At 38.7% G+C, this 13489-nt stretch overlaps 1 protein-coding gene across 1 annotated transcript in view; it reads right to left on the bottom strand.

The window, feature by feature from the left end:
• The window catches only part of Prex2 (phosphatidylinositol-3,4,5-trisphosphate dependent Rac exchange factor 2), a 307700-nt gene that overhangs the window by 84512 nt on the left and 209699 nt on the right, over positions 1 to 13489 (bottom strand). The window contains exon 34 of the mRNA XM_028864566.2: positions 9965 to 10108. Within this exon, the coding sequence (XP_028720399.1) occupies positions 9965 to 10108 (144 nt within the window). The remainder of the gene's footprint in view (positions 1 to 9964; positions 10109 to 13489) is intronic.

The raw sequence follows: 13489 nt of genomic DNA, 5'->3' as shown, positions 1-13489 counted from the left end.
GGACATGTAATTAATTTTAAGGAAAATTTAATGTTAAATTAAGACTCACAGCCACATTTCCACTTATTTAAAAAAAAAAAAACTCATGGCTTTCCAAGAAACTGATCAATCGAGAAGAAACATGGGATCCATCAATATGACTTTTGACTATATTCAACATATCTGCACACCCATATTTACTATAGCAATATTCACTACAACAAAGTTACAGAAGCAGCCCAGAGTCCATAAACAGGTGAATAGACAGAAAAAATGTGGAATTTTATCTACCAATAAGAAGGAATAATATCACCTCTTTTGCTGGAAAGTGGATGTAACTGGGATGATCATAGTAAACAAAATAAGCCAGACTCAGGAAAACAAGCATCACATATTTTCCCTCATTTATGAATCCTGGGGTTTGGCTTGCTTGTTGGTTTGTTTATAGATACATTAAAAAAAAAGAAGAGAAACTGGGGAGAGGAAGTGGATTGTAGGAAGGGAAAGGGAGGGGAAGAAAGAGGAAGACTCAGAGGGTAGCTATGATCAAAACACGAGACACATGCAACTGTCTTGATGAAACCCAGCACCATGCACCATGAACACATATGATGAACAAGAGTAAAGCAGGCTGACTTTTATAACCATTGGGCAACAAAAACTCTAATGATGTCACTATTGGTTAAATAAGATACTGCAAACACACAGAAATGGTGATAGCCAATCAGAACTGTTGCCAAGCTTTGTGTTGCCAAGCTCCTGTTAGGATATTTGTGAAGGGAGCTATAAACTCACATACAAATTAAACAATTGGATATCATTCCTGTCAATTGTTGATTCATTTTTTAAATAAGTTATTTATTTATTATTATTTATTGTTTCAATTATAATATTGTATAAAGCCCAATGGGAAAACTAATATTCATCTTCCAATGACACTTTAAGAAAAGTTTGGGAGGAAAGATAGTTAAAGAGAAGTAACAGAAAATGTCAATGTTTGCAGCAAAATTCCCCTTTAAAAAGAGATAACAGCACTCAAGACTCTAGGCAAATTAAATTATTCCATGCCCACAGGAAGACATTTTTTAAAGACAGTTCAGATGTTAAGGGTAGCAGTTTTTGTGGAAGCGCACTCACTCTAGGAGACAAGCAGCTGAAAGTCCCCAAGAGGGCACTCAGGGAGAGACCAGCACTGTGCGGTTCTATTTAAAGAGGACCAGCATCCAAAGAGCAGCCAACAGATGCTCAACATGCCTTCCAGGAAGGGATGCCACAGATTTCAATTCACAGAGCTTTACGTGATGTCAAATCAGCTCATGCTAGAACACAGGCTTAGGAGCCCTGGATGTCAGCAGAAAGGACATACCATCTGGTGAGAGGTGAATTGTAACTTTCAAAACACATGGTAAAGTCCCAACCTATAGTACCCACAAAGTGAAAATACAACTTTATTGTGAAACATTACCAATGTCATCATTTAAAAAAATACATTCACACTGGATTAGAGGAAGCCCAAATCCAGTGACTTGTATCATTGTCAGAGGAGAAAACTGTATTTAAAGACACAGAGACAGACAAGAAAAAAAGGGGTCATCAAAGAGAGGCAGAGCCTCAAGGACAGCTGGTAGGCACAAGCTGATGGAAAGTGGGGAAAATCACTCCCTGGGACCTTCAGCGAAAGTTGTCCTGTGGACACCTAATTTTAGACTGCAGCCTTGTGGAAGGCTGACAGAATGGATCTCAGATGATACAGTTAGCCATGGCAGCCTCCAGAAACTGGCCCTTCCACTCCCTTGACTCAGTCTGGGACTCCCTTGTGCTCCTTATCTGTGTTCTGTTGGTTTAAAGATTCCCAAAGTAGATGCCTTCCCTTGGAGACAAATCAGAGGTCCCGTTGAAATGTAAGCTATAGCTCCTGGGATCAGCCTTCAGAAAAAAGACTTAGCTAGTATGACTTTATGGGAAGAAGAAGCCAGGTGATATGTTGAGGTCCCCTTGGGGCTTCCTCACCTGAATGTTATGGTAAGTAGATATGGGCAGCAATCCTGGTTTGAAAGGAGCACAAGTTAGGAGTCTAAGTCCCCGAGGCATGAAAGTCTGGTTTTGTCACAGATCACTGACAGAGAGCAGCAGAGGTTCAAGCTCCGAGAGAAACTTGTCTACACCCAGAGAAGCCCCCAGACTGCTGACTGGTGTCCATATAAAAAGAAGGAAGAATCTGTTGAAGCTTTAAGATGAGCTCTAGGAGTAAGGGTTGCAACTGGTCCCAATAACCAGGTTCTTTTAAATGTTATCTCCTAGAGGGAAAGGAAGCTGACCAGGGTCTCATAGGAGCCTCTTGTAGCTCATATAAAAAGACATGATCTGTGGGACACAAGGTACAGGCTACAGAAGATGCTCCAGGAGCATCCACACAGATACCTGTTAGAAATAACCAGTTCATTTCCTAGCTGCAGAGTCTTGACGAAGACATCCCTGAACACTTCACCCTTCAGAACACCATCAGCTTTTGGTAAAGAAAAGTCTGAGCCAAAGCGATGCCTCCTGGTAAGGGCAGCCTGCATCTTAACATATTGTCAGCATGTAGAACTTTTTACAGTATCCTTAACCTGCTTTGTCTGCTCCAGCTACATAGACTCCAGACATCTGAGCATATGTGAAATGAATTCATATAACTAGAAATTAACTGGATAACTGCAATGCTTCAGAGCCCAGGGAGATCAGTGGTTTCCTATCCCGGTGGGCTCAGAAATGCATAGAAAACTGCAAAACTATCTTGGCATTTGTGCACCACCTCTCAGTGATGTTGTATTAATGGCTGTGTTTTGCGGCTGGGTGTGGGCACTTCCTAAAAATCTTTCCAAGATGACCCTGTGCAGCCTATGACTATCGTTGACAGAGACATGAAATTAAGTCGTCGTCGGAAGGGGGACCTGAGTATTGATTCAGAGCTGCTTGACTTTCCCCACATTATGGGTCCAGGAACCCGTCCACATTTAAACTGTGTAACCTATAATCAAACATGCATAAGAAGGAGGCAGATTATCTTACAGTGATCTTGGCCTTCAAGCATTTTGGATGTTTTTTATGATAACTTTCCTGCCAGGCTATCTCTGCCTGTCTTGTCTGGGAAATTGGTACCATTTTTGTTCGAGTAGTTACTGTTCTGAAGCTGTGGCTTCCTGCAATAAACATTCACCTTTGACCCTGCTCACTTCTGGCCCTTGAGAGGAAGTGAGCAATATCCTTGCTTCTGCAACCACAGGCCACGCTGGGGGCTGACACTGAGGACTCCCCTGGGAGATTTTCACATTCACAGATTATTTTTTTTTTAAGTAGCTCGTGAAGAACTATAGACTCTTCAAAGAATGTTTATCCCAGGAAAGGATCATTTCTTTCATTTAGCATCGCTTAGGATCACAAAACTGGGTAACTATCTGATCCAGTGAGTCTGGATCTCCCAGGCTTCCGTCCGAACACTGAGAGACACAATGATAGCACATGGGAGCATCATGACTACAGAGGCATTTTGTCACGCCTTAAAGGAATAATTTTATCATGGTCAGCTTTTTAATGAAATCAGTTGTTTCTAGTCTTCTCTTCCCTTCTGTGGTCTTGAACACAGACCCTGCCCACTTTGGTTTTTTGAGACAGGGATTCTCCGTGTAGCCCTCGCTGCCCTGGAACTGGCTCTGTAGAGCAAGCTGGCCTGGCGTGTACCACCACCCAGCAAGGTCTGCTTCTCTTATGTTACAGCTATGAGGAATGAAAGCCAAATATTTACTGAAGGCTTCTTAAATTACTTTTTAAAGCAATAGATTTATTTTTCAATTGGCTTTTGCAAAATTTGTAAAAGAAAAGTTACTTACAAAATAATCTTTTCCTTACACACATCTGCAATGAGCTGTGATTATTCAGTTATTGAAGGTGGATGTGTCACGAGTGTAACATTTTTTAAAAGGAATATTTACTGCCATCTGTCATATCAGTAATGGTTTCAAAGACAAAATTTTTAAAAAGACAGAAATAAGGTTGGCAAGATGGCTCTCTGGGTAAAGGCACTTGAAACTCAATGTTGCCAGCCTGACAACTTACGTCTGATACTTGTGTATCTGTCTCTGTCTTTTCTCTGTGTACATGCGTGACTCTCTCTGTCTCTGTGTGTGTATGTCTGTCTCTCTCTCACACACATACACAACTGAAAAAAAAAAACAAAGAAAGAAAAGATACAGAGTCCTTAAGAGCTATAAGCCCAATTAAAGCTGTAAAAATGAACTGTCCAGTCCAGCATTCTCTGTCTCATCCAACTCTGTGAAGACTTGTTGTGGGATATTTGATCACATTTTGTGAAAGGTGCCCTCTGATTCATTTAATAAAGTGCTGAATGGCCAATAGCTAGGCAAGAGAGGTTAGGTGGGACTTCTGGGCAGAGAGAGGAACTCAAGGTGAACCTGGCATGTGGGAGATGCCAAGGAAACACTTAGGAAGTCAGACATACAGAATGGAGAAGAAGTAAAAAGCCACATGGCAGAATGTAGAGTAATAGAAACAGGTTAATTTAAGTTATAAGAGCGAGTTGGGGATAAACCTAAGCTTTCACAATTAATAGTAAGTCTCTGTGTCATTACTGGGGAGCTGGTGGTCCCGAAGAAAGTCTGACAAAAAACTCCAACTTCATTTGATACCCAAAGTGTGGCACATAAATCCACATAGGACCTGAGAAAGCTGAACTAAGTTCTGAACACAGAGTGGGACACAGCTTCCCAGTAACCACAGTCCCAGTGCTTGCAGATGCTCTGCTGCAGCTGAGCACTTGACTAGCATGCTACCAGCAGGAGACAGCAGAGGCCCAGAAACTTCCCAGACATGGGGCTGACAGACTGGTCTCTGGGCCTAGGCCAACAGGCATAAGGATCCACTCTCATGGACCCAAGGAGGGAGTGGAGCCAGCCATGAATGCCATCTGCTAAGCAGAGCCATGCAGTGGTAGCCTAGCAGTTTAAGGTTTGGCTTATGCAGTCAAAGAAATGCTGCAGATATACAAAAACAAAAACAAAAACAAAAAAGAGGTCCAGGTGGAAAAACAATGTAAAGAGGTCAGGCACAGTATGCTTAAAATGTGCTTAGATGCTGAAGAAAAAAAAAATGGGTACAGACAGTCATAAAAAAATAAACAGTTTAAAAATAATAAAGTCTTTAAAAAGTAAAGTAATATAAAAAGAACAAGCCATGTAATGAGGGGAAATACACAGGATGTCTGGATCCTGTATGGTGCTTTGTTGACTCTGAATTATTTTAATGCCAATGAGCAAAAGGCAAATGTTATGGAGAGACACTGGATTGTAGAAAAAACTGCTAAATTAAACTTATATTTTTTAAGGATGTCATAACTTCAGAGTGGAAGTCAGGGAATGTGTGTACTTGGGGGAGGTTGTGCCGTTGTTTCTATTGGAAACAAAAGGCTATGGATTCCTTCAAAATTAATGAAGATCACATTTAACTGGGGAAACTTCCTGGAAATCTTGGCTGGAGGCATGAAGGAAGAAATCAATAAAAACTATAAGACAGGTGACATATAAGCTGATCCCTCTACATGGGAACAGCGCTGAGCCTGGAGGAGAGATGATAAATCTTACTGGCTACACAGGCCCTATTACAGCTTGGTTATACAGTCCAAATGGATACATAAAGTTGGCAGATGCCCTTTAACTGCTCAAACAAAGAACAGAGAATCACCTTTAGCTCACTTGTGCACACTGGACATTCCATAGTTGTGTTCATACAGCTATGTATGCTACCTTTAAAAGTTTGTGTGTTTTCAGGAAAAAAAAAAAAAAAGGACCAGACACAAAGGAAGACATAAGTAGCCCAGGTGATCCAGCCTCTCAGAATGCCTCTATTGCAGTTTCCTCAAAAAAATCTTCATCCACAGCAACTTCAAAGCAGCTAGCCAAGATGATCCAGTCTCACAGGCTATTCTAGCCAGGACTTCAGCTAAGCCCTGAACTTTCCCATTATACAGAGACTGGACGACAACAAACTCTCCCAGGACTTGACCATTATCTCAATAGTCTCAGGATCCCCTAAAGATGCTGTCACCCCCATAGCAGGATGCTGTCACGCCCACATTCCCAAGATATGGGGTGGGTAGTTTTTGGCTATTTGGTGCTATGCTCATCATAATTTAGAGGAAGATAGTTCTAAGTTATTCTTGGTCATGGTCAGGGATGAAACTAAGCAAAGGAGGTTAGGTTCAGGGATCTCTTTCTGAAAAGATTTTAAAAAGGAGGAATACAGGAATGATAGGATAAAACGGTAAGATTGTTGAATCTACTTTTTTTTTAGGATTTAAAAATCTCAACTTGCAACATCAAAAAGAGCAGAGCTCATCTAAAATGTAATCCAAGTTTGTATGTATAACTTTATATAATGAATAGTAATTATTTGAAAACCAACAATGCCTTTGTAGTTTATCGAATCTACTTTTAAACTAAATAGCAACTCAAATAATTAATCTCAAATAAAGGTGTGTTACTTTTGTTTATGCTGCATTTGTTTAACGATATAAGGATGTACATATGATTATGCAAAGATGTGTTGCATTTGTTCCACATTGTCTGCCTAAGGCAACTGACTGGTCTAATAAAAAATTGAATGTCCAATAGGTAGGTAGAGAAAGGACAGGCAGGGCTGACAAGCAGAGAGAATAAAAAGGAGAAATCTAGGCTTGAGAGAGAAGAGAAGAAAGATGAGAGAAGGAGAGAACAAGGGAGATGCCTGGGACAAGAAACCAGGCAGATGCCAGCTGGTCAGACATAGAGAAGCAGTTAAAGAAAGATACACAGAAGCAAGAAAGTTAATAAGCCTTAAGGCAAAAGGTAGATAAAAAGAAACAGGTTAATTTAAGTTAAAAGAGCTAGCTAAAAACACGCCTAAGCTAGGCCAAGCATTCAAAACTAATAGTAAGTCTCTGTGTCATGATTAGTATTTGGTTGGTGGCCTAAAAAAAAGGCTGGCACATACATGTTTCTACTCTTGTTTAGGGTATTTTTGTATACTGATACAAATTTAAGGTTATTTCTGTTATTTTTATTTTTTATTTATTTATTTATTTATTTTGATTTTTCAAGACAGGGTTTCTCTGTGTAGTTTTGTGCCTTTCCTGGGACTCACTTGGTAGCCCAGGCTGGCCTCAGACTCACAAAGATCCGCCTGCCTCTGCCTCCCGAGTGCTGGGATCAAAGGCGTGTGCCACCACTGCCCGGCTATTTCTGTTATAACAACTGTATATATGTTTCTACTCTTGTTTAAAGTATTGTACTTATGTGACTCATTTAAAAATGTAAAGTTCTAGTCCTTGAAGGCTACTATTACAAACTACTTAAGGTAATTAAGAAATACAGGTTAATAGTTAGTCATCTATAACAATCAAAATTGTAGTTATATTAGGTATATTTTCAAGGCCAAACAAATATATTTTAGATAGACAGGTGGTCATCAAACACTTCAGAGATCTACAGAATGTGGCAATTAAAATGCTTTAACAACATAAGGCTTTTCATGACAGTGAGACATGTCTGGTCCTGGCAGCACCAATTTACTTCAAAAAATGATGGTGGGCATTGAAGATCCTCCATAGAGAGTTTGCTTTCTTTGTGGCAAAGTTAGCCACTGGGCAAGAAACTGTCCTTGTGGTCAACTGCTGACAGTATCCTATCCAAATTGGACAACCAGGATATAAAAGAAGGTGACTATCAAACTTTGCCAAGTCAAGGCAGGACAGTCCTTCAAAATTCCTGCTTCATGGAAAAAGTCTGTCAGATCTTGTAGGCCTATAGACTGGAGATGGATGCTCCAACATTGCAGAGGAACCTTAGGTGACTGCTCGGACAGTCAGATGTCTCTGTCGTTTCTAGAGTTTTGGAAGTTGTTTGCTCTGTACTTCCTGTTTACTCAGGTAATATTATATCCTTCTCATGTCTCTGATAAGGTTGAAGACTAGATAGTTGTAGTTATAGTTCTCCTTGTTACCAAATTCAGAAAAGAAACTCACAACAGAGATGTAATATGGTTGGCAGACATAAATGCTTAAGTTATCTAAGAAAAAAATTTAAGGTCTAAAAAGATATTTTTAGGTTGGTAATACAAGTTATGATAGAAAGTAGTTTAGGTATAAAACTTTGGATTTACCAAGATAAAATAGATAATAGTGTAGTTTCTCTGAAACTACAACAAACACAAATTGACTGAACATTGTGAATGTAATTCTTACTTGATAACTGTTCTTACTGTATATAGTTTTACTGTGTTAAGAGTTAAAACTTGTTCTTTTATTTAGATAAAAAGTGGGAAATGTTGTGGGATACTTGATCACACTGTGTCAGAGGCACCTTCTGGTTTGTTTAATAAGATCTAGATGGCTAATAGCTAGGCAGGAGAGGTTAGGTGGGACATCCGGGCAGAGAGAGGAACTCAGGATGAATCTAGGTGCATGGGAGATGCTAGCAAGACCCTGAGGAAGTCACACATACAGAATGAAGGAGACGTAAAAAGCCACATGGCAGAACATAGATTAACAGAAACAGGTTAAGTTATAAGAGGTAGCTGGAAACAAGCCTAAGCGAAAGGCCAAGCTTTCGTAATTAATAATAAGTCTCCATGTCATTACTGAGGAGCGGACAGTCCCAAAGAAACACTGACAAGAAAGTCTGACTACAGAGATTTCTAACATATTTCAAGTTAGCATATATTTTCAAAGATCTACCTTTGGTCATTGTTTCTTTTTCTTTTTTCTTTTCTTTCTTACAGACTATTGCAAATGCTGACCTTAACTATCACATACCTCTGAAGAAAAATGAAAATGTTGCCTAATAGCTCCTTAAAAATAATCACAGAAATCCCCTTTTGAAGGGAATCAGTCTGGAAACCTGAAGTAGAACCAACTACATTTTAAAAACTAGACTTTCGGTTTAATATACATGTGGCATAACACAAAATTTCCACTTGTGACAAATCTGGCTTCCATGTGCCTGATCATTCCTTAGTGAGATTGGTTGATTCTTTCTCTACTCTGCTCATTTTTATCAGACTATTAAAATCCACAAGTAGGCCTTGAAAACCCAAAGGGGTAAAAACTTGAATTCTGTAGGGTTCCACTCAGAAACTGACATAATCCTGGGACACTAGCATGCTCATTTTAGGAGGTAGAGGGTTACTCCAAAACTAACAAAGACCATACAACAATGCGAATGTCTGGTCTTTTCTCAGCATCTGGGGTTTCTCTCCGAATTCATAGCAAGAATCTTCATTCTTACATTATTTTGAATTTATTCTACTACAGATGTCACTCACTGATTAATTACAAGGGAAAACTGATCAAGAATACACATTTCTTCACAAAAGCTGACATATGCAATGATAAAAGGCATCAATTTCTCCAGCCAGTGACACAGAAAACATTTAGCATGCATGCACATTTGAGAATATAAACACAGAAGAAGTCAGGGTAAAAACACATGTATGTTTAATTTGTTTTCAGACAGAGTCTCATTATATTGCCCAAATTGGTCTCAAATTAGCATGCTTTCTGCTTCAGTCTCGTGAATGATGGGACTCTAGGCATGCACCATCACACCAAGCACAAATATGCTACCACTAAACATTCTTATGCCATACAGTAGGCAAGCCATTTGATCTTTCTGCCAGACTTTATTTAACTAATTCATTTAGTTCACTTTAGCTTTATTTCTTTGAATTACTCTGCTTCTCTATCTTATAAAATGCTCCAATTCTATTTGATGAATATATTTAAAGCAAACACTCCTTAACAAAACATTTCCAGAAACAATTATATTACCTCAAAACTATGAAGGATTTTTTTCAAATTAGTGAAAAAAAATCACTGTGCACATGAAATGTACTTAAAACATTAATAAAGATAAAACAGTTTACATACAGAAAGCCTAGAGAGAAAAAAACGTCTCACCTTGTGAAAAGAGAACAGGGTGAATTTTAAACCCTCCTCCATTCTTCAAACGCTGGGGCAGCTGCTCAAAATGGTAGCTGTCGATGTAGAAGTAAACTTTCAGGGCCTGCCGGCTTCCTTCCACTTGGTATGTGAGAGGGACATCTGAAGTGACATTAAAGGCCATGTTAGTCCCCGAAGTCACGGATATGCTAGAGAGTACATTGGATTATACTAGTAATATGTTAAACTTTTACCAAAAAGAAGAAAAAAAATCCCGAAATTTACTACAAAGTAAGGCATTAAGAGTACTCCTGTACTTAAGCCCCTCAAAACATGCAAATAGCCAGCCACCCCCCACTCCACTGCCAGGCTACACTTAATGGCCATAAGGTCCATTTCCAGCCCCTGGAGATGCAGGCAGCCAAGCTCTGCCCTACAGCAAAAAAGTCCAAGATCAGGCCACAAATCCCACCAATGCCAGGCCACCCTGGAAAGCTCTGCCCCACAAGAAACCCGGTAGACAGCCTGCCTCCTGCTTAGTTCTTTCTGTTTTTGCCCAAGCAGAAGTAGCTGCCCTCTTGTGTCTTTCCCAATAAATTTCTTGTGTAAGGTTTGTTGTGTGTTGTGACTCTGTGGTATTCCTTGGCTCCTGACTGCCAGGATAACGTTCCTCTCAGAGGAACACTTGCATTAGGGAAGCCTTTCTCCTCAGAGCTGGAACACTTACACTGTACTTTAGGTCCATGCGATACACAAAGTACAGTTCCATAAAACAGTACTGAATCAGAGTTTCAAGTTTATTACTGAGTTGAATACCCAATACTGTAATAGGAAACTCGGTTACACTTTGACACACCAGATGTCTCACTTAACTCAATGAGGATCTCTCAGGGCAGCCGCCTCATTCATATTTAGTCAAAATGAGCCCACAGAGTACACTCCTTAAGTAGTATGTGAGAAAAAAGACTGCATAGCAACCATTAACAATATGAGCATGGGCTCTGTAAGCTCTGCTCCCTGAGTATTAGATTAAAATGAACCATGTTCTGTTGAGGATGTCTTATAGTCATTGGAAATTGTCATTCCAAATTCTTATAGCTACTTTCAAATACCCTAAAATTAATGGCTTTAAAAAAAATATCAGTCAACCTGACTGGCTAAAATGCTGCCAGAGTATTTCACAGTGCAACTGTAAATCTTTTTCCTTCTACATGAATCCACACTATTTCTACCCCATTAAAATAGAATATAAAATCATTCTGAAGATACTCAAAGTAGAACACTCATACTAACTAGTTAAAAAATTAAGAGCAAAACATAGCAGGCACTTAATGTATCTTCCTGACTTAACATTAGTACTTTAAACTTGCTCTGAAACTAGTAAAGAGTTCAAGTACAAAAGCCATTTATCACACAGGACAAAAGTTCCTTAGTTCTCTATTTAGTTGCGTGTCTAGGCAAAGGAGCTATGGCAGTGATGTCCACCAGTCTCCTTTATGCCATGTCATAATGCTTATCTTATTTCTGTAACTGTTTCACAGAGAGACGTTGATTTAGGTGGTTTGATTTAGGAAACAGAAAAACACGTTTCTCAATTGAAGATTTAGAAGACTGCCTTTTTATGAGTGGGAAAATCTTTTAATTATGGTTGTCAAAATTAAAAACCAAAACCAAAAACAGTAACAAACTAACACAAACAAACAAACAAAAACCAAACATGATGGTTTGTTTATACCTGTGCTGAAAGATTGTGGAGTCCCAGCCTGACCTGGGCTACAGAGAAAGAGACGAAGGAAGAGAAGGAGAGATAAAGAGAAAGAGAGAGTAAGATAGACAGAAAGAAAGATAGGCTGAGATGTAGACAGACAGAAAAAAGAAAATAGAGATTTATACCTGCTAAATATTTATACATTTTACTTTTTTCACATACTGTCATATATGCCAATGTTTATTAAACTCGATGCATTTAGTCTTTGTCATCCATGTAGCAAAGTTTTGCTAAGTGGATAATGTTATTGAAAGGATGACAATAATGCCACAGTTATTTTAGATTGGTATAAAGTAAAGGTAGAAAGGAATTAAGGAGGTAAAACTTACTGAGAATTAGCAACATCTTGCTTACAGTGAAGTAAAAACTCAATACTACTTGAAGAAGTGAAAACAGTTTCCATGTGCACAATTCTCATGAACACAGAAATTACCCAAAAATACACAAATCAAAACTAGGGAACAATTATACACCATTAAGTGGGATTTACACAAGGAATGCAAAAATAAATTAATGTAATCCATTGTATGAATAGACTAAAAAACACCTACCTAATCCTGGCAGCATACAGGAAAAGAATTCAACAAAATGTAACATGAACTCATGAAAAAAAAATGTTTTCAGTCAATGGGTACAAAAATGGAGTTCATATATATAGCTATAGCTAGTATCATACTTGATTTTAAGAAACTATGATTTCCCATTAAAATCAGGAGCAAGAAAGATGACTCCACTTACTGCCTCCCCTTTTCAACTTTGTACTAGTAGTTCCCAGTAAGACAATCATAGAAGAAAAGAACATGAAAACAGACACATCAAAAAAGGAGTAAACTTTTGTGTACAGATAAGATTCTTAGCAACAGGAGGAAATCTAAGATTAACAACATTCTCTTGAGACTAATATATGTATATATCAAGGAAGCAAGAGACAGAGTTAATATTCAAAAAACAATTATTTCCCCATATATCAGCCATAAACAAATGAAATACAAAATTGAAAATGCACTACCATTTATACTAGCTGCCTCTAAAATGAAATATATATAAATATACTAAAATATGTACAAAATTTATGTGAGAAAAATAAAATTTCTGACAAAAAAACTCAAAAACAAATTAAGAGACAAATAAATGGGGAACAAGTCTATGTTCATGGTTAGGAGGAGTCAATTACTGTCAAGATGTTCTTCATTCCTGATCTGATAGACAGCTTTCATGAAATCTCAAATTCCAAGGTATTCATGGACATCAACAAAATGATTCCAAAGCTGACACGATGAGGAAAAGTACTGAGAACAACTAACACAGTGCTGAAGAAGAAGCGCAGAGGACAGGGACTGTCCAACTCCAGTATCACTCCACAGTTACAGAAATTAAGACAATGTGCAGGTGGGCAGAGCATGGAGAGCAGCTGAATGGAACCCCAGTCTAGAAATATGTACACTATTTCCATGTGAGCTGCCAATGTACCCTTGACAAAGGAGCGAAGGCAACATGATAGGCCTTTCAGCCCCTGATTTTGGAACAACTGCACACGTACATATAAAAAGGAATCTTGGCACAGTGCTCACATCCATTCATAAGATTAATTCAAAGTAGGTAAAAAACCTAAATAGAAATGTTTATGTAAATCCTAGAAGATAGCAGAGGAGAAAGCCAGGTGACCATGGGTGATGCCATCCTAGAAATATCACTAAGGGCACCGCCAATAAAAAATCTGACCATCTAGATTTTATTAAAACTCAAAATTTGAACTCCATGAAAGATGATGCCAG

This window comes from Peromyscus leucopus, chromosome 5 (assembly GCF_004664715.2).
Source record: "Peromyscus leucopus breed LL Stock chromosome 5, UCI_PerLeu_2.1, whole genome shotgun sequence".
Classification (NCBI taxonomy): Eukaryota; Metazoa; Chordata; class Mammalia; order Rodentia; family Cricetidae; genus Peromyscus; species Peromyscus leucopus.
The sequence above is the reverse complement of the archived record's forward strand: the minus strand, read 5'-3'. Positions and strand labels throughout refer to the sequence as shown.